Source organism: Corapipo altera, unplaced genomic scaffold (genome assembly GCF_003945725.1).
Source record: "Corapipo altera isolate COAL_440 unplaced genomic scaffold, ASM394572v1 332, whole genome shotgun sequence".
NCBI classification, from domain to species: Eukaryota; Metazoa; Chordata; class Aves; order Passeriformes; family Pipridae; genus Corapipo; species Corapipo altera.
In genome coordinates, this window is record NW_020885051.1 from 72173 (window position 1) to 91798 (window position 19626).

The 19626-nt window shown below is 50.2% G+C and overlaps 1 protein-coding gene across 12 annotated transcripts in view; it reads left to right on the top strand.

Annotated features, from left to right (window-relative positions):
• The first annotated feature begins 3151 nt into the window (after positions 1–3151).
• EIF4G3 (eukaryotic translation initiation factor 4 gamma 3) overlaps positions 3152–19626 on the top strand; it is a 144451-nt gene continuing 127976 nt past the window's right edge. For 11 of the 12 annotated variants that reach the window (XM_027668747.1, XM_027668743.1, XM_027668745.1 and 8 more), the window contains exon 1: positions 3222–3491. In XM_027668747.1, coding sequence (XP_027524548.1) covers positions 3322–3491 — 170 coding nt within the window. In that variant the 5' untranslated portion in view covers positions 3222–3321. Of the gene's footprint in view, positions 3492–19626 lie in introns of all 12 variants that reach the window. The other variant, XM_027668755.1, reaches the window with a different exon arrangement.

Genomic DNA, 19626 nt, shown 5'->3' on the forward strand with positions numbered 1-19626 from the left:
GTGAATCCAGCTGGCACTCACTCTGGCTCACCAAATCTGCAGGCTTTGTTGGCCAAGTCATCCTATGTGGGGTAGAAGAGAGACATGTCTGCCTTTTCTGCTCAGGGAAAAATTAAAAAGAAGGGAAAAATATGGTTGTGGAGAGACACTGACTCTGGAAGAGCTTTAAGGCAGAGCTGGGAGCCTGGCTCCTTCACATGACCAGCAGGTTTTTGGAGCTTCAGCTGATAATACAGTGAAAATGCAATTTTCCCCCTTCTAAGCAGGCAAAAAGTGTTCCATCCAAAGATCCTGGAGCTGAGGCTCTTTCACAGCTGTGTTTACAGGCAGCTATTTCTGCAGAACAGAGGGAGCCGGAGATGCCAATTTGCTTTTGGGATGAATTTCCTTCCGCATGAAGAGCTGTACCCAGAGAGGGGAGGTGGTCGATGGAACAGAACCAGCCCCCCCAGACCACACAGATTTCACAGAATATTCTGGGTTGTGAGGGACCCACAGGGATCATTGAGTCCAGCTTTCAAGCAAATAGCCCATACAGGGACACACAGCTCTACTTGCACCCTCAAAATAATCACAGTCTTTAAGAGCTGTGGATGGAGAATTGTCCTCCCAGCAGCAGAGGTGGAGATCTATCAGCCCTTGGGCAAATCCCATACAATGAGGGAAGTTCCTCCTTTGTTATCTCAATTTTTGGGAGTGGAGGAGTACTTGGCCTTTCTTTGAAGTCATTCCTCTGTTCTCCAGTTTTCCTGCTGGGGAATCAGCTGAACTGGCTGAAGGCTGCAGAGGAAAACCGGCTCAGGAAAAAACACCCAGAGCCCCCTCTAAATATCTGTTCCTGGGTTCGGGTGGAAATATTCCCCATTTGGGACTTGTTTACAGGCTGGCAGGGCTTGGATAGGCTTCTTCCCCTCAAAGAAAGCTCATTGTTTCCTATTTTCCCCTATTTCCCACAGGCAGTGTGAGGTAGGTGTGAGCTCACCTCCTGTCAGGTATTTCCCTTACCCCAGAAGGGAGAACAAAGAGTGGAACAAAGAACCCAGAAAGGGACACTAAACAGCACATTAGTCACCTTCCCCTGCCCCACTAATCCCCGCTGGCATTTCACTGAGTGGCTGTACCCTGCAGGTAGCACCTGAGTCAGTGAGAAACTATTCCAGTCCCAGGGCTGATTTTACTGGAGACCAGCCTGGCAGCTCCCAGCTTGCCTTCTTCAATCACAGCTTGGAAGACAGGAAAGCCTCTGGATACACAGCAACCCTTGTGTGTCCTAAATCTGACCTGCACAACCCAGTAACTCAGAGTTATTGAACTCAGAGTCCGACTCCAAAGGGAAAAGATACTCAAGACCCTTCTACTATTTTTTGCCCACTGTGCTGAGTTTTGCTCTAGTGAACAATATCCAGTCCAGATTCTCCACTTTGGGATTTGTATTTAAAACTCAAATTTACTTCCCTGCTTGCAACAGGACCCTTGTATAGACAGGGATAGATGTGTCTCCTTGGGTGGGTTTTCTTTAGTGCATAAGGCCTTTGTCTCTCTTCTCCCAGCTTGCAGATGCAGCAGTTACTCTCCAAGTGCCTGAATACACCCCCACGGGAGCTGTTCACTTCAATAAAAGAAGCTTTTCACATTTAAGAGTTTATTTGTGATTGCTCTAAAATATTATCTTCCTCCTAAACTTGCAGCTGCCCAGAAAAGGCAGCCGACAGAATGCAAATAAACTCTGGAAAGCTTTCCTGGAGCAGCACCCCGGGTTGGGTGACTGGGACAGCAACGCCTGCGGGCACAGCAAAGGTGCTGGAAGTGCTTCTCTGGGACGTGCAGCGTGGCAGGAATGGTGGAAGGTGCCAGCGGGCTGGAATGAGCCCTCGGGAGCCAGCGGCAAGGCAGGACAAGTCAGGACAATCCGCTGGAATCTGCTCTGAGGTGCTTTTCCTCTCCCTGAGATGGCACAAACCACCTTGGCCTCCACCGGGCTCACGGGTGGCCGTGAGGAGGGTGCTGCAGCCTGGGTGTGAGATGGTGAAGGTAGTGGTGCTGTGGCAGCCCTGGGTGGGGTGATGGCTTGGTGTGACCACGGGGCGAGCTGGACACCTGTCCCCACAAGGGCGGGTGCGGAGGGTCCCCACTGACACAGGCGGGCTCCCTCAGGGGTCCCTCACAGTCACAGTCACCCTCAGGGCTGCTTGCCCTCGGGAGGGGCCGTGGTTCTGCCCCAGGAGCCGGGGATTGGGGCTTGCGGCTGCAGGGCTGGGAACGGGGCTGGGGGTGAGGTTTTTGGGGTCGTCCCTTGTTAGGGCCCGCGGTGCGGTGGGTGCTGGAGGTCCCCTCACAGCCAAGATCCTGAACTTCCAAGTCACCCTCACGACGCCTCCTGTGGGGCTGCGGTGCTGCCCCTTCCAGCCACCCCAGGAGCCGGGAACTGCGGCTGGGGGGTGAGGTTTTGGACAGGGGAAGCCCCTTCCCAAACCCTTTAGTGGGACGGGTGCTGCGGGATTCCCCGGCCTCCTTCCGACCCCGGGTCGGCCCCTCACGGCCGAGCGCTGCCGAAGTGTCTCCGGGCCGAGCCGAGAGACTCCGAAGATCTCCGAGAAGCTCCGAAGAGCCCCGAGAGAGGCGGAGATCTTCCATCCGAGTGCGCCCGAAGCTTCCCGAACCGCACTACGCCCCGCCCTCCGGAAACAGCCGAAGTTTGCCGAGCGTAGGGGTCACGGGAGGTGCCGGGGCTGGTCGGGGGGGAGGGAAGGGGGAGCTCAGGGCGCGTGCGCCCGCGAAGCCCTTCCGGAAGGAGCCGAAGGCTTCCGAACGGCGGCGGGGCCGAGCGGCTCCGGAAAGAGCCGAAGCTCTCCGAGCGGCGGCGGGGCCGAGCGGCTCCGGAAAGAGCCGAAGGTCGCCGATCGGCGCTGGGCCGAGCGGCTCCGGAGCGGCCCGAAGGCGCCCGAGCGCCCGCCCGGCCGGACAGCTGGAGGCGGCCGCAGCGCCATGTTTGATGCTCCGCTACTCCAGTGAGGAAAATCCGCCGGCATCGCCCCCGAGCCGCCGCCGCGAACGGCTCCGCTGCCCCCGGCGAGGGCGACCGCGACCCCCCGCCGCCGCCGGCTCATGAGCAGCGCGGCCTGAGCCGCCCCCCCTTCCCTTCCCTCCCTCCCCTCCCTCCCTCCCTCCCCGCCGGCCCCTCTCCCGAGCCCTCCGGGAGGCGCGTTGTCACGGAGACCGGCGCCGGTGCCGGCCCGCCGCGCTGCCCCGGCTCTCCCCCGGCCCGCTCCGCGGCTCCCCCCGGCCCCGCTCCCCGCCGCGGGGTGGTGGCTGCGCTTGGCCATGAGTTTACCGCAGAAGGCGGCTTTGAAACCCGGCGCGGCGGCGGCGGCGGCGGGGACCGGCCCCGGGAGCGGGGCGGCGGCGGGGCCGCCTCCCCCCCCGGCTCCCCCTCACCCGGCGCCGGCGCCTCACCCCAACATCAGGGCCTTGCCGCCCCAGCCGCCCCAACAGTATCCTTTGCCCCGGGGGGGCTCGGGGGTGACACCCCCTCCCCACGGCGAGCGGGGCCGGGGGGGGGCGAGGGCTGCGGGGACCCCCCGGGCCTGCGGGGGTGGGGGGTGAGGGGGCGCGGGGACCCCCAGAGCGGGGGGAGCTGAGGGCGCCGGGGCCCCCCCAGAGCCGGGCGTGGGTAAGGAGGGGGTTTTTGAGGGTTTCCCGGCTCCTTTTTGTGTGTCTGTTTGTGGGGCCCCCCTGCAGAGGGGGGGCTGCACCTGCTGGGGTGGTGCGGGGCAAGGGGGGTGTCCCCCCCCGCTCTGCTAATGGGCTGTTTGGGGGCTCAGCCTTTCCAGGGGGACCCCCTTCCCCCCCTTCCCCGAAGCAGCGATGACCCCAAGGGTAAACTTTTAATTATAAACCGCTCCTCAGTTTTTCCTCCGGTCCTGCCCAGGTAAGTGCTTTGGTTTTGTTGTTTTTTTCGGGCGAATTTAAACCCAGTTTGTTGTGGCTTTTTTGTTGTTGTTTTTTTTTTTTTTTTTCCCCTCCTCCAGCCGGGGCCGATTTTCGTGTGATTTATTTTATTTTATTTAATTTTTCTTACTCGGCTGGTGGGGATAAATCTCAGGTGGAATGTCTTCAGCGAGCAGCTTTCCCTGCCAGGCCACGCGTGGAGGGGAGGAGGAGGAGGAGGCTCCCACTCCCCAAAATCCCCCCGCCAAAGCTGCTACAAAGAGAGGCCGGCGGGGGCTGCGAGTGTTTTTTAAAGGTCTTCGGTTCTGTGCTGCCAGTAGGCCCCGAGTCAGGAGGGAAATACTGCAGGGATCAGCAGGAAAGTGCTGCCGGCCTCAGGTTTTGTTTCCAGCGTCCGACAGCATCCCGTGGCAAAGTGGCTTTTCTCTTCCCCCCCTCCCTGGAGTTCTGGGGGGAGCACGAAGTGAAAACCACACTTTAGCGAGATACCTCCGTGCCGGGTTACCCGGGAGTGGTGCAGGGACGGCCGGGAGTGTGTTTTCCTATAAATGTTGGCGGCGAGTTGGGTTTTAAGGTGGCAGTGCCCGGGCGGGTTTCCTGCCCAGGGCTGTTGGAGCTGTGCGGTGCTGCCTGTGCTCTCCGAACTGTGTTCCCTGAGCGTGAGCATTTTCTTGCTCTCACTTTCATTTTGGAGGTGGGAAAACCGAGCGCTTTTATAACCAGTTTAGGTCCATTGTTTTCTTGAGCTTCCGGCCGGAGTCACCCCTGCCATGACAACAAATTCATTGCTTAAATCATGGGACCGTTGACGTTACGGATTTGTTTGGGTCGAATGAAAACCCCTGAACGTTCTCTGTGCTGGGTGATTTGTGGCTGGTCTGTGCTGTTCCATAATTCCAGCGGCTACTTTTGGCATAAAAGGAGTGGGAAGGTGCTGTCAGTACAGAGTCAGCGGGGTGGTGGTGGTGAGTAAAACTGTTGCTCGGGGAAAATTTACTCAGTTTTGAGGGATGTGCCAAGTGTCAGAGTGGGAACACTGTGCCCAGTTTGATCTTCCCAGCAAGGTGCTGGTTTGCCTGGGAAGGGGCTTTTTTATCGGGGAATGTGACGCTTGGGTGCCTTGACAGTTGAAGGGCTGAAGTGGCTCTGGGGTTGTGCTGGGCTTTCCAAAGCACTGTATTGTCCAGTAATGCTTGAAAGCACCGTGGAGGGACTGGAACAGGTCTCCAGTGTCGCTGAGTGGTGGTTCCAAGAGTGGCTGTGCCTTTGGAGCTGGGACAGGAGGACGCTGTTGCTTTTGGTGAGTGTTCTCATCAAACCCACGGGGGATGAAGTTTGGCTTTACCTCTGAGCACAGCCCTGAAAACAGTAGGGCTTGGAAAGACTGGAGAAGCTCCTGAAGGAGCTGGGGGTGGTGTGTCAGCCTGTCCCATGCAGGAACCCAACTGGACACCCAGAGCAGGAAGGACAGAGGGTGGGTATGACAACAAGTTGGTGTTATAAAAGTGAGTGATTTAAAATGACACAGTTCAATTTTTGTTTCTAGCCACGTCTGTTTTGAAAACATTGTGTTTGACCCATATCGCTCTAAACTCCCGATCTGTGCTTGGAATGTATACAAACACTTGATACCTTTTGTGTGAAGCTTATTCAGGTGTCCTGGCTGGTTTTATCCTCCACCAAAACCTGCTTCCAGGTATAAAGAAAAGCTGTCCCCTGCTCTCAGGCTGCTGCAGGAGTGAGGCTCGGGGAGCAGAGTTCATCTGTGATTTGCTGGAGTGCAGGGGGTCATCTGAGTTCAGCCTTATTTTTAGCTCTTTGGTTTCTTTTTTTTCTCTCTGTTTTGATACAACTGTTGAGCCAGTGTTACCTCACAGCACATAAAATAGAGCTGCAGGTTTCTCTGACTTGGGCTTTTTAAACCAAAACAGTTTCCGTGTGGTGAGCTCTGTGTCTTTGGAAACACGTGTGGTTTTAGACTTAGCATATAATGAAATTAAACAATATCTGTGTTACTGGAAAAAAAAAGAATTGCATGTGAGAGAAGTGTTTAACATGTACATGTAGAAAGGCATTAGGGAGGGAAAAGAAAAATACAATGGGAAGGGATTTTTTTTTTTTTTAATAGTATTTTCTTAAGAAAAGTGAAGCTGGAGGGTGATGGACATGAGAGCAGAAATGTTTGGATGGAAGATTCATTCTGTTTCCTGCTGAATAGGAAGTTATTGAAGCTGCTGTAAGACAAGACAGAGATTTGAGGAGTTTCCTTCACATACTGTCTTCAGGAAGTTAAGTTTTCTGGGTAAAAGTAAGTAGAGATAATTTTGTGACTCTGGTAGTGGTGAGTATTCAGCCAAACCTGGTTTCAGGCATAAATTGTTCTCAAAATTGTCAGTATGGATAAATCCTTCATGTGGATTCTGGCCCTTATTTGGGGAGGATGGACAGGGGAGGGTGAAATGACACACAGAGGGATATTACAAAATATAAACCCCAATCTGCCCTCCTTGGCTTTGGCTTCCAGACTGTCTCTGAGGGAGGGGTTCAGATGAAGTCTGGAGTGAGACTTTTTCTGTAAAAATGTCCGATGATGAAGGTACCTCTGGGCTGCAGGTGCACTGTGAGCCTTCGTGGTGTTACCTGGATGGTACTTCTGCCACGAGGTAAACTGCACTGTGTTCTTTACTCTGCACTTCAGTGTAATTTTTGTGTGTGTGTCACATTAAGCTGCTCCTTAAACCCCCCCTGTGCTGTGAATAAATCCTGTGGATCAATATAATCAGGTCACCAGTTTCTTCCCAGCAAACACTGCCCTGGAAAGCACAAGGAGATGGGTTGATGGGACCTCAGGTGAGGGCTGCTGGCACGGCAGGTTAATGTGACTCTGCTCAGTCTGAGCCAAATCAGAGCCATCCTCAGCTCTGGGCTGGGGTCAGTAGGGTTTTGGTTTAGGGTTTTGTTTTCTTTTCCCAACCTCCTCACATTTGGAGGCAGTTCAGCTTCCTGGTTGTTGCTGGTCTCTGTGCAGGTACCAGTAAGCTTGACCTCACTCTGTCCCCGTGGCTGTTTCCGTGTGGGATCAGGCACCTCTGAAATACTGGGTGTTTCCCAGGTTATTGTGGGTCATGGCAGGCTCAGGGTGGCTTTCAATAGACCATTATTAATTTTTTTTCTCTTCTTCCCCCTTGTTAATTCTGTTTCTGAGAAGCAGAGAGGAAGGGTCAGTGTGTGTGGGGAATTCTGTGTGAATTCCATCATTGCTGTGCATGGAAACGTGTTTTTTGTTAATGTTGCCTCAGCAATTTAGTTTTAGTTTTTCCTGCATTGCTCCATCTGACTGTGCTGTAGTCCCTTTCAGAAAGGGGTGTGCTGCTTCCTGCTCTGTTGGACAGCAGCTTCTGAATGTGAGTGGCTTCCCAAAAGCCCAGGAGAACAGCAAGAAATCCAGGATGGTGTTCAGGAATGTGTGAGGCTGTGTGAGAAGTCAGGGTGAGTTCCTGGCAACACTTCCCTGGTGGTGGGGGTGGAGGCTGGGCTGGAGTCAGCCTGTGCTGGAGATGTGGTTAAATCAAGTCTGTTCAGGAGGATTTGGGTGTGTGGGGTTCTCTGTCCTCTCTCAGAGTTGAGCTGAAGGGGAAAGTGCCCATGAATTTCTCAAGGAAATTCTCTCAAGGAGAGCATCTGCAGGGTCAGGGTCTCTGGGTTGCTATGATCCTCTCTGGAAGTTTGGAGCTAACACCATCCTCCCTCCCTGCTCACTTCCATTCCAAGTGGTGTTTTCCAAGTCCATGTGCTCCCAGGGGTTTATCTGTTGATGACTTTGAAGATGGGGACGAGGGATTCGGGAGTTGCTTGGGCACAAGAGTCAGCTTGAAGAGCGTGATTGTGGCTCCAGACTCCCAGGCAGCTTTGACATTGGACTGGAGCACAGTTGGGAGTCCTCTTCCAGATTCCAGTGGCAGCTGGATGTGAGGAAGGTGTCGGGAGCATTAAGATCCTGAAAGGGAAGGAGGGGAAGGAGCGGGCTGAGATCAGAGGTGTCCCTTGCTCTGTGTGTGTTTGAGTTCAGGAGGGAGCATTCTGAGCCTGATGAAGGGGAAGAAGGGGCAGAGGTGTTGCCTGGGAGGTGTTTCCATTTAGGAGTGCTGGAGCTGTGGAGATCAAACACCTTGGGACAGTTGGAGCAGCAGGAGAGGAGCTTGGAAAAGAGACTTTCCCTGCTGCTCTGTGGTAGCGGCTCATCTGCAGGTGAAGAACAGGCGCAGGATTGGGAGCGTATTGCCAAAAAATTAAGTGCTTTTAGCCCTCCCTGCCACCTCCCCTGTTGATGTTCCCCAGCCTTGGCAGATCTGAGAGTTCTTTCAAGCAGAAATAGCTTTAATTTATTTAATGACAAAAGCTAATCATGTTAGAGTGCAGATATGTCACTTTACCAGCTTTGTAAGGTTTTTGTGGTGAAATCTCTTGGAGAAAACCGTTCCAAAAATGTGATTTCAAATGGCTTATTTTCTCCTCACATCCAAGGACATGGCTGTGTGTATTCTCTGGCAGAAGTCTGTGTGAGGAGGTTTGGCCATTTAAATGTGTGTGTATTTAATGTTCGGCTCTGATTTGGGAACAGAGTTTGTGTCTTTATCTATGGTAAGAAGTTGGTGAGAAAGTAACAGGAGACTCAGAACAAATAACTTCCCTTTTAGATGTTGGGATGTAGAAGGATTTTCATCTGTGTGCATATGGATTTTGTCCATCATTTTTGGGCTGAAAGGCTTTTCCGTGTCATTGGCAAACTTTGGGATGTGTGGAGTTGATGTATTTGCTCTGTCTTTGTTTGGTAGTAGGAGTTAGCAGGGAAGATCTCCCTTTAGAAGTCAGAGGTAACCTATATTTTCTTTTTCTCCCTAATCCAGCAATTTCAGGGCTAGTCAACTGTCAAGTTTAGTTGTGTGTAAATCCTCTAATATGATTAGAGTTGCTGGAATTTTTACTCTGGGGAATTATAGCTGGGTAATATCACTGTTCTACAGGCATTGCTTTGGTAGGAAACTTTATCTGTGACTTGAATGTGGCTGCTGGCAATTGCAAAAGCTTTTCTGGAATGAATGGGGAAGAGAAAACGGGTGTTTGTTCCGAGGCATGAACGTGTGGGGGGAGGAGTCGTGCACCCCGTGCTCTGGAGGAACCAGGGGAACTGATCTGTCTTCTTGTTTTTGGAAGGGAATAGAGTTGCTGTGACTCTCAGGGTGCTGTGTTTTACACTTGCTGTGATTTCAAGCACTTCTCCCCTGTACAACTTTCCTCCCCAAACCGTGGACTTTGTTTAAATAGGAGCTGGTGATGTGGAGCAGCTGGAAAAAGGGAATAGAATGGGTTCTTAAAAAAAGGAAAGGACCAAAGGGAGCAGAGCAAAATAAGCTTTTAGGCCACTGGAATGTTCTGATGCACGTTATTCCTATGGTTTATTCCATAGGTTTGGAAGGTGTCCCGGAATGCTCCCTCTTTTCGGAGTAGGTGATGGCACACTGTTGCTGGGACTTGAGTCAAACTGCTGCTGGGCATGTAACTGGGTTAATGGGACAGCAGGATTATTTTTTTTCTCTCCTGAAAGGAAAATTACACGCTCTGCATTCCGGTGGTACCCAAGGAGTTGTTTTTACCGTTGTTTGCTGCGTGGTTGAGGTGGAGAGAAAAGGACAAGTTTCCCCACATCGAGATTGTATCGGGTTTAAATCAGTTCTGCCACCAAAAATAACACGTTTCCATTGTTGGTTATAACACCTTTGTGTTTCCTTTATCTGGACGAGGGTTAAAATATTTATAGAGCTTTAGATATGCTTGAGAAAAAGACAGAGTGGCTTCTGAAATGTGTGTCTTGAAAGAAAAAACGTCTCCCGGCCTCGACCGTCCCGGGAGCGCTCTCCAAATCCGCCGGAGAAGTGTTGAAATGGGTCAGGACTTGTCGAGTCGCAGTGAGCAGCTGCTCCTTTCCAAGTGCTTGAGTTCAGCAGGAAAGAGACTCCCATGCTCCAGAGTAAGAGTGTCTGCACTGGAATGGCTGTAAAAGTTGGAAGCACAAAGACCATCCCTGCTTTTAGCAGGGGAGGGGCCTGCACGTGGTGGGAGAAGAAATCTCCCTGCCAGCCTCGGGGTTTGCTCTTGGTGCTGTAAAAACACTGAGCAAGGAGGAGTTAATGCAGTTAAAGGTCTTAAATAACGCAGATTTTCCCGAGTTTGGAAAGCTTTTGGGAGGTGAAAACCAATAAACATTGCAGGGCTGCTCTGTTTGGGGTTGCCAGATGATGCTGGTGTGTTTGGGTTTGATTTACACGTGAGGGTGACTGTGTGAGTTACTCGGTTACTCACGGTAGTCAGAGAAGTCTGATTACAGTCTGTGGCACTGGTGGTGTTGGAAACCCATCTGAGCCCATGCTGTGGCCGTGCTAATGGTGGTCTGAAAACAGATTTCCTTCTTTTATGTGTTATTAATAAGTTGTAGACATTACTGTGCCTTGAAACCGTCATTTTTCTGGGCTTATTTTGTTCTCTTGCCTAAAAGCAAAAACGAGAGAAGTCTTTGGTCTTTCAGGCTTAGCAGGAGACTCTTCCTATGCACATCAAAGGGAAAGATTTTTTAGTGATACTACCTCCAGCTTTGGTTTTTTAGTCAGCTGCTGTTTTGGGAAGGCTCCTGAGCATCCCTGGAAAGGACCTGTCTGGAAAAAAAAGGTGCATTTCCACTGAGTGGTGAGACCAGCCCTGCTGTCCTGGGGCTGCCACGAGATCTCCCACAGAACCACCAGTCTGATTGGGAATTGAGGCCGAAATCTGGCCTGAAAACTTCCTGTAAGTCTTGAATTCCTGTCTGTGGTGATGTACAGGCTTGACACTGGACCCTCTGCAGCTGGTTCGTTGGGCTGACTCAACAGATCATATTGGAAAGGGAGCTCAGCAGGGTGATGCAGCTGAGGGTGGGTGACCTATGGCACTTATTTGGGAGGGAAGTCAAGAACTGAAACCAAAATGTATTTAAAGCCTGTTTGTTGTGACTTTAATGTGATATTCGTGGTGCTCCTCAAACCTTGGGGTGTGCTGGGAAGGGGATTTCAGCAGCTGGTCATTCGTGCCCAGCTTTAGCACAGCAAGGCTCATGTGGATGTGCTGTTTCTTGAGCTGCTGAGGCGTCTTCTGACTTCCACTCTCTGCAGAATATAAAACCAGCTTCAGTTTGTGTCACACTTTCTCACCAGCGCTCAATACTTGTCACTGGGTGGTCTCTCTTCAATTGCTTTACTTTTCTGGGCTCTGTGTTTCCTATTCTAGATTTGTGAGTGCAAATAATTCAGCTGTCAACCTGTTCAGCTTGAGTTTTATGTTTTTCTTCAGCATTGTGTTTTAAAGTTGATTTCAAAGTGCCTTTATGTCTGTCTCTTCACAAGGAAAAAAAGACCTAATTTTTGTTGATATGCAAATATCACAGGGTGTAAGTTTCAATGAGTTTAAGCTGTTCAGCTTAATCGTACTGATTGAATTCCCAAAATGCTTTCTTAATTAAAAAAAAAACAAGTTCACCTGCACAGATAAAGGAGTTTATGCTGAAGTATTTGGTTGTGAGGTTGCACACCAAGTTTAGCTTGAATGGATTCCCATTTCCCCCAAAACTTCATGTTCCGTTGCAGCGGCACCTGGAGTCACCGGAATTCACCGCAACAATTGGAATTGGCACAGCCCCACCACTGCTTGCTGCAGCCAAAGCACACTTTATCCACTCAGGCTGACATTAAGATCATTAAATAAATGAATGAATTGTACTGTCACCAAATTCCCGTCCTGGCAGCAGAAGAACATGAGAATTTTATAGCCGGACTCTCTCCGGAATGTCGCCCTGAGTGGCCGGGATGGCAGGAGGGGAACAGTCAGCACAAAGCTTTCGAGTGAAATGTGTGAGCCTTGCTGAGGGTTACAGCGTGGGGCTGTGTGAAAGCCTGAATTACCAGACATCTGATCATCCAGGATGAGTATTAATCAACCTGGGAAGGGCATGGAGAAAGGAGCTGGAGCACAGCAATAAAACAAGGGAGCGGGAGAGAGCCGGGGAGGGGGAGAGCAGCTTCTCTGTTGGCAGCACAAGTCTGTGTTGCTGTTTGAAAGCAGTTTTTGGGGGAAGAATGCAGCCAAGCTGGGAAGTGCTGAAAGCAGGGATAAGTCTTGGTCCCCGTCGTGGAGTTTGATGTCTCACTGGTTGAGCTGAAACCCTAGAAGGTCATTGATGGTTTGGAAGGTCTTGGAGAATTCTGCTGAACTTCCCCCTCCAGGAGGAGAGGGTTGAAAATGCTCCCTGGAAGGAGGAGAGTTCACTCCTCAGGCTTGGGTTGCTTTTTTGTGGTCTAGCTCCGTCCTTGTTTTTATTATGTTGTGTTTAAGATGGTGTTCTTGCTTAGAAATGGGAGACATAAAACTATGTATCTGCTACAGGAAATGTCTCTGGATTGTGGGAAAAAGGAAAAAGATGAAGTTTATTTCAGTCAGACAGTTTGGTGAACCAAATTGCACTGCAGCCCCTGATAATGTCAGAGATAACCAGAAATGTTTCATCCAGTCCATTCCTGTTCTGAAGTGTCGCAAAACATCAGCTTTTAAGGGAAGAATACTTTTCTTATTCTTCCCTTCCTCCCCTCTGCAGTGTTTGTCTTGATTATGGGTAATTTGATAAAAGGCTGCTAAAACAGCACTGGTCATCAGCACACTCCTTGGAGAATCCCTGGCCATGCTTTAGGTGGTGGTGATGAAATCCAGGTGGCTGGATAATGTTTGTAGGTGTCAAGTTCACAGTTTTAAAAGACCTGCTGTGAATGCAATGATACTGCAGCCTGAAATCAGCAGAATTGGGGTTTATGCTCTTCAGAAAAGGAGCGCTCCTCCTGCTCGGTGCTCAGGGTGTCCTGACAATGCAGATAGTCCTGAGCAACCAGAAAGCAGGCACAGGTTCTGAAATTCCCATTTCTTTGCAGTCTGGGATAGCACATCAGGTACATCTTCACTGACTCCTGCCTGTGTGTTGGTTCAGCCATGTGGCATCGCTTCAGAGGCCACTTGGCAGCAGTTGCAGCCTGCCCTCCGTGTTTTAGCCCTGTGTTGGTGGCCTGAATTCATGGAATCATGGAATGGTTTGGATTGGGAGGGACCTTAAAGCTCATCCAGTTCCACCCCCTGCCATGGGCAGCAACACCTTCCACTAGACGAGGTTGCTCCAAGCCCTTGGATTCAACAGGCAGAGCTAATGGAAGTAAATCAGCATTTCTTTAAGTGGGAAATGCTCGGAGACTTAATTTACTGCCCATCTTCAGACCCAGCCAGGATAAATATATCATTGGTGTTACTGTTTCTTGGATCCCCCTGCAGAGCTGTGTGTGAAATGTGCACCTGAGAGTCCTTGGGAGGGGAAAATTAGAGGTGCAGAGGATTGAACTGAGGAGACCCAGAGCTCCCATCCAACCTGCATCCCCCTGTGAACTCTGTTTTTGTGCAGCAGTGTAAGATGTGTTGCACTGCCCTCCCTGGATGCCTGCTTTCCCAGGATTTCATTTTGTATGACATGGGATTTTAACTCAGGAGAAGTCATAAGCTCTGCATGTGGCAAGAAGGTACTTAGGATTTCCTTTCATTTTGATAAACTGCTGAAATAAAGATTATGGGGGGGGAAATCATGAGGCGTTACGGAACTGGGAGTGGAACTGAGCATTAACACTCTGGAGAATCATCCTTCAGGAATTCCTTGCTCAGCTGACAGAAGGACCATCACTCTGGGTGACAGCACTGCTGTCACCACAATGCTCCTGACACAGTGACCAGCAGAGCATTGCACTTCCCCAAGAAGTCACAGCATGAAGGATCAGAGACACGGCAGGAAACGCAGCTGAGTGAATGAGACGGTAAAATACCAAGGCTATTTGATATTCCTGCTTATCCTACAGATGGAAAGCCTGGCTTGGAAATAGCTGGAAGCTGCTGCAGGGTCCTGAGCCCCTGGGGGACACAAGGAGCAGCAGTGCCTGTGGAGCAGAGGCGTGTGTGGGGTGTAACCTGGTGAGCTGGAGTGGCTTATTTGTGATTTTAGGGCACAGGGTCTGAGGTGAGTGGGCCGGGGCAGTTCTGTGGTAATGGCATGCACAAGGAGGGAAAAATGAGTACATTTTAGTCCATTACAGAAATTCAGACTCCTGGGTGAAAACTGCCCTGAACGAGCTCTGTGGTGCTCGTGTTGTACTGGGAATGTTCTTTTCCAGCCAGGTAACACCTGCCCCCAGCTGCAGTAGCTGCTGGTGCTGAAGGGAATCCAGAGGCGTGAGGTTTTCCTTTGGGAATTCAGCACGAGTGAAGGTAGGCTGTGATGCCCACACAGAAGTTTATTCCAGGCTTTAAAGCTGAAATAAAGGCCTGGGCAAAAGCTTGGGAACATTTCTCTGCGACAAGAGGGGTTTCCTGTTGCTCTGCCTTCCTCTGGGTGCCTTTTTAGTTGTGTCATCTGGCCCTATGTGCTTCGTGTGTTTGGGTGTTAATGCTCTGAACTGGTTATGTGTGTGCAGGGCCAACTCAGTGTAGAAATAACTCCCTGCTCTGAAGGAAACAAGCCCCAGACAATCCCAGTTTTCTCCTGCTGGTGAGGCTGGTGGGACTGGAGGACTGGCCCTGCCAGCCCAACGTGTTGCTCAGTATAAGTTGTCCCTCCCCAGCACTTCCCAACCCAGACCCCAGGACATGTTTATCAGGTTACCTTGAGGTAGCACAGAGACGGGGGCTGAGCAGGTCAGAGCCTTTCCAGGAGCTGCTACCGGGCCAGAAATTGCTGTTTGAGCTGCTAATTAAGGGATAGATACACTGAACTTGGGGATCTTTGTTTCCTTTGAAGTGTGATTCAGTTTGTGTGAGATACTGTGTAGTTTGGCTGTTGTGAAGTGTTTTAAGCTCAATGATTGAAATACAGGAGTATTTGACGGTAACTGTTGGATCAGCAGGTGCATTATGGAATGGGAAAGGTGGAAGGTGGATGTGGCTTTAGCTCTGCTGGCTGGTCTGTGGCATTTTATTAAAAATATTCTATTTTTCTGCTAAACTAGATGTGTGCAGGCCTCTGATGCAACCAGAGGTGCTGAGGACAGATGTATCTGTACCTTTGGAATAGACCAAAAGCCAAAGGAACTGCAGCAAGGAGCGGGCTGTGTGTCACTGGCCACACAGGAGATGAAGCCTTGTTCTCCCTGGCTGTCTCCTCCCAGTCACTCCTGGTCCCTCCATCAGGTCAGTTTTCTCACAGCCTTTGGAAAGTTTTACAGCATTTACCAAGAGGTTTGCTCAGTCTTAGCCTTGTGTAGCTGCTATTCAGTGTGAGACACTATTGTTAGGATTCTCCCCCCCTTCAAAACGGGATAAAGGAAAATACAACAATCGTCACAAGTTCGGCTCTGACGTTGCCTTGTGTCAGATTTGCCTCTGTTCCCCCAGCTCTGCCTTGGCCACTGCTCAGGACATTTGTGGGTGCGAGATTTCTCTTGGAACGCTTATCTCCTATTACAGATTCCTGTTTTCCCCCCTTTCCTTGAACCATGTGGTTCCTTCACTCTGAAGACTCCTCCTCGTTCACTGGGAGCGACGCTTCCGACCACCTTGGAGCTGCCACCCATCTGGGATGAGCACCTTCTGTCTTCACAGAGTCACAGAATATTCTTCCCCAGGGATGGTTACGATCGCTTTGCTTGGTGGCTTTACTTTATGAAGTGACCCAGGAATTTCTCCCAGCACATCTCTTTTCCCAGCCCTTCTACAATGCCCAGAGAAGCTGTGGCTGCCCCATCCCTGGAAGTGTCCAAGGCTGGGTTGGATGGGGTTTGGAGCAACCTGGGACAGTGGAAGGTGACCCTGCCCATGGCAGGGATGAGCTTTAAGGTCCCTTCCTTCAAGGGAGCATTCTGCAATTCTATGATTCTATTCCCTTCCATATTTAACTGTTTCAAACAAGGATTATTTTACCGGCGCAGGAATCGGGTGGTTTTGAGCTGCCAGGCCCGGGGTGTGGTTGGCTTTGTTTATCAGCCGGGGCAGAAACGTCCTCAGCAAGCAGCAGCTGGAGCTGTTTTTGGCAGCCCCTTGGCATTCACCCTCTCTGGAGGGAGGTTTGCAGTGTGCAGAGGCTCCTCCATGTGCTCGGGGGGTCTGGGAGCTGCCATCCCATTTCCCTGCTGAACTGTTCCATACGGAAATATGGTTTTTAACACTTACCAAATGCTGGGGAGCCAGAGGCTGCTCTAGCAGAACTTTGTGATGGAAAGCAGTGTTAAGATATCTCTCTCTTTCAGGTAATGGATTTATTTTCCCTTCTGTTGGAGTTAATCACCAAAATAAATGTGGTTAACAGTATCCAAAGGACTCTTTCTTTTTTTTTTTTTTTCTGCTGCACCGTGCTGCGAAGTGCCTTGTTCAAGATGCTTTCTTCTCTCTGAGCTTGGATCATTTTTAGATGCTGAAGGGCATTTTTGAGACTTTGTTTTAACTCCGTTTTACATCGTGTTTATATGAAACAGACTAAAAAAAAAAAACCAAAAACCACCCACCCCAGTGCTTTGCCAAATATTTTTGGAAAGAACAGGCTTTGTGGATAATCATTTTCATGTTCTACCTGCTCCTTGGTGTGTTTGGGCTGTGGAAGAATCTTCTCTCCCCTGAAAAAAGGCTTTGAGAGATTAGACTTAAGGTAGTCACTTGAGGCAGGTTGATTAAGAAATAAACTGAACGTTAGATTTAATCAAGGTTTGAATAATGGAGTTAAAATTGACTGTCGCTCCTGGAATGCGGTTATTTTTAGGTCGGGATTGGGATGTGCCCAAGCTGTCTGTACCATAGCTCTGAAGGAACACTGATCCAAATGCCATTGGACAGAGCAGATCTTCTGCAGTTTGGTACTTGCTGCTACATCCCAGAGTGAACATGTTGTGCCAAAACTTAGCAATTAAGAGCAGAGGAATTCCTGTGCAGCACTGGGGGTTCCTGCCCAAAATACAGCTCAGATGGAGCAGTCAAAACATTGAGCTGGTGTTGATGGAGGGACTTCAGCTCCTTTTGTGTTCAGATTCCTCCTGAGGGGCACCTCCAATCTCTGCCCTGGTGACAGTGACAGAACCTGAGGGAACGGCTGGAGCTGTGTCAGGGAGGGTCAGGATGGATCTCAGGACAAGGTCCTTCCCCCAGAGGGTGGTTGGCACTGACCAGGCTCCCCAGGGCAGTGGGCACAGCACCAAGGCTGACACAGCTCCAGGAGGGTTTGGACAATGCTCTGAGGGACAGGGGGGGATTGTTGGGGTGTCTGTGCAGGGCCAGGAGTTGAACTGGATGATCTCTGTGGGTCCCCTCCATCTCAGGATGTTCCATGATTCTAAGAAACGTTTGGTGAGGCACTAAATGTTTGAACACTTCCCAGCTGGGGCGCTGCCCTTGTTGCCACCGGTGTCGTAGTGTGAGGTCCTGAGCTCTTTACCTGTGCTGGTTTCAGGGGGTGCCTTGAGGGCAACAGGGATTGTCCAAACTGAGACCTTGGCCCTCCCCACAGAGCCCTGCAGAGCCATCCTTTGCTGTCTTGCAGGGGACTCGTGTCACAGCTGAGGTTTGACTGGGTGTTTTCTCTTGCCTAAAGGTGAGAATAAAGCTGTTTCTTGGCTGTAGGTTTCTATCTTCAGCTCAGGAAATTAGGAAGTTTTATCTGGATTAAAGCCTGAGAGACAGCAAATGGGCCAGGAGTGGTTTGTGGAAACAGAGCCCTGGTGGTGACACCTCTACCCGTGGATGTCACAGTGGTCTTTAAGGTCCCTTCCAACCCAAACCAGTCTGGTTCTGTGAAACAGCCGAGGCTGTTCCCTATTCCTTGCTGTTCCAGACAATCCAGGTTGCAAATGGATGAGTGGAATAAAGTGGGGTCACTAGTTTGGGAGGTGAATGAACCAGGATTATTTTAAAGAAGCTTCCTTACTTTGTTGACGTGCCCTGGCTGCAGAGAGAATCAGAGCACCAGACTTCCTAAATTCCTGTTAAAAAACAGCAGAATTGCAACAAAACAGTCTTTCCAGGGACTGAGAAGTAAAGACCAGCAGCATGTGGCCTGGCAAGTGCTGCATGATACTGTCATTTTGGTTGTGTCTAGTAATAATATCGACTTCCCTTCCCAACCTTTGGTGTCAGCATGGGCAGAAAAGGCCAGAGCTCGGCTGGTTCATCATGTGGTGCCCTCGAGCAGAGTTGTTCATCTGTCAGTTGGGATTGTGACTTCTCTGTGCATTATTGCCAGGCAGGGCTTGCTGTGCCCAGGCTGTCCAGTTGTGGGTTTGGTTTCTGGGCAGTTGTGTCAGGGTAACCACGAGGTCACTGGTGGGCAGTGACCCATGAGAGCAGCCACACCAGAGGCCTCACGGGCTGCACGTTGTGGGCTGGAGGAGCAGGTAGGATCAGAGGGCAGGCTCTCATTTCCATGGGAAAAACACAGTTTCTGGGGTCACTTTGTGTGGTACCAGGGGACAGGACAATATTTTAAGATGATCCCAGTCTCAGAGCTGACTTGGGCAGCTGCAAAATGGGATTGAAGTGAGTGAACTGACTACAGTCTCTATACCCAAAATATATGTTGTCCCCTTTGCAGTTTACAACTCTGTAAAGGCAAAGAACATAAACCCAGGAAACCTTTATTGACAGAACTTCCAAGTAACTAATTTTGGTTGTGTTGCTTGTCCCTTAAAGCCTGTTTGCATGTGGAATGTTGAGGCCACAGTGAAACTGTGGCTTCCATACTGAAAGCAGCCAAGAGCCCAATGTGGGACTTAAACCTACCTGCTCTGTGGCAGCTGCACTTGGAGCTCTTTTGCTGGCCTTAATTACCTTAATGAGGTTTTTGTCTGGCTTTTCTTAGGCCTTAATTTTGTTCCACATGGATATTCAGGTATAAGCAGCATCTCACAGCTCTCCTGTACCATGCAATAACATATGTGAGAACTGCCTTTTTTTCCCCCCCTTAATTGTTTTATTGAGAAAATTTTATCAAGTTGATTTTAAATGCTGGCATTTCATAATTGCGTCTCAAAATGTGTGTTATCTGGACTGTGCAAAGCAGAATTAAACAGAACAAATACATCTTGCTTTATCTGAAAACAGGGTGTGCTTAGCTGCAGATTATTGACATTCTCCTATCTATGGTGGAAACACTAAAGCTGTGGAGTAAGGAGTTGTTATTTAATGCTGAGTGGGGCATGCTGTGATCAGGAATATAAATAAATACAACTTCTTCTGCTCGGGTTTGTTCTCAATCACCAGCACAGCAACCTCTACCTTAGAGTTAGGAAAGGGAATTTCCTATTTATGTCCCAACTCTGTCCCTCGTGCCAGAGTTGCCAAGGGCAGCCCAAGTCAGTGCCAATCAGAAATAGGTGTTTTATGGACTTTTTCTTTGTTTCTTCTCTATTTCCACGCGTCCTTAGGCTTTGGTTTCAAGTTGTGTATTGTAGCAGCTGCTGCCTTCACTGGAATTGTGAGTGCACAGAGAATTCCCTGACTTTATGCCAGATCACAGAATCATGGAATATCCTCTGTTGGAAGGGACCCACAAGGGTCATCAAGTCCAACTCCTGACCCTGCACAAGAAATCACTTT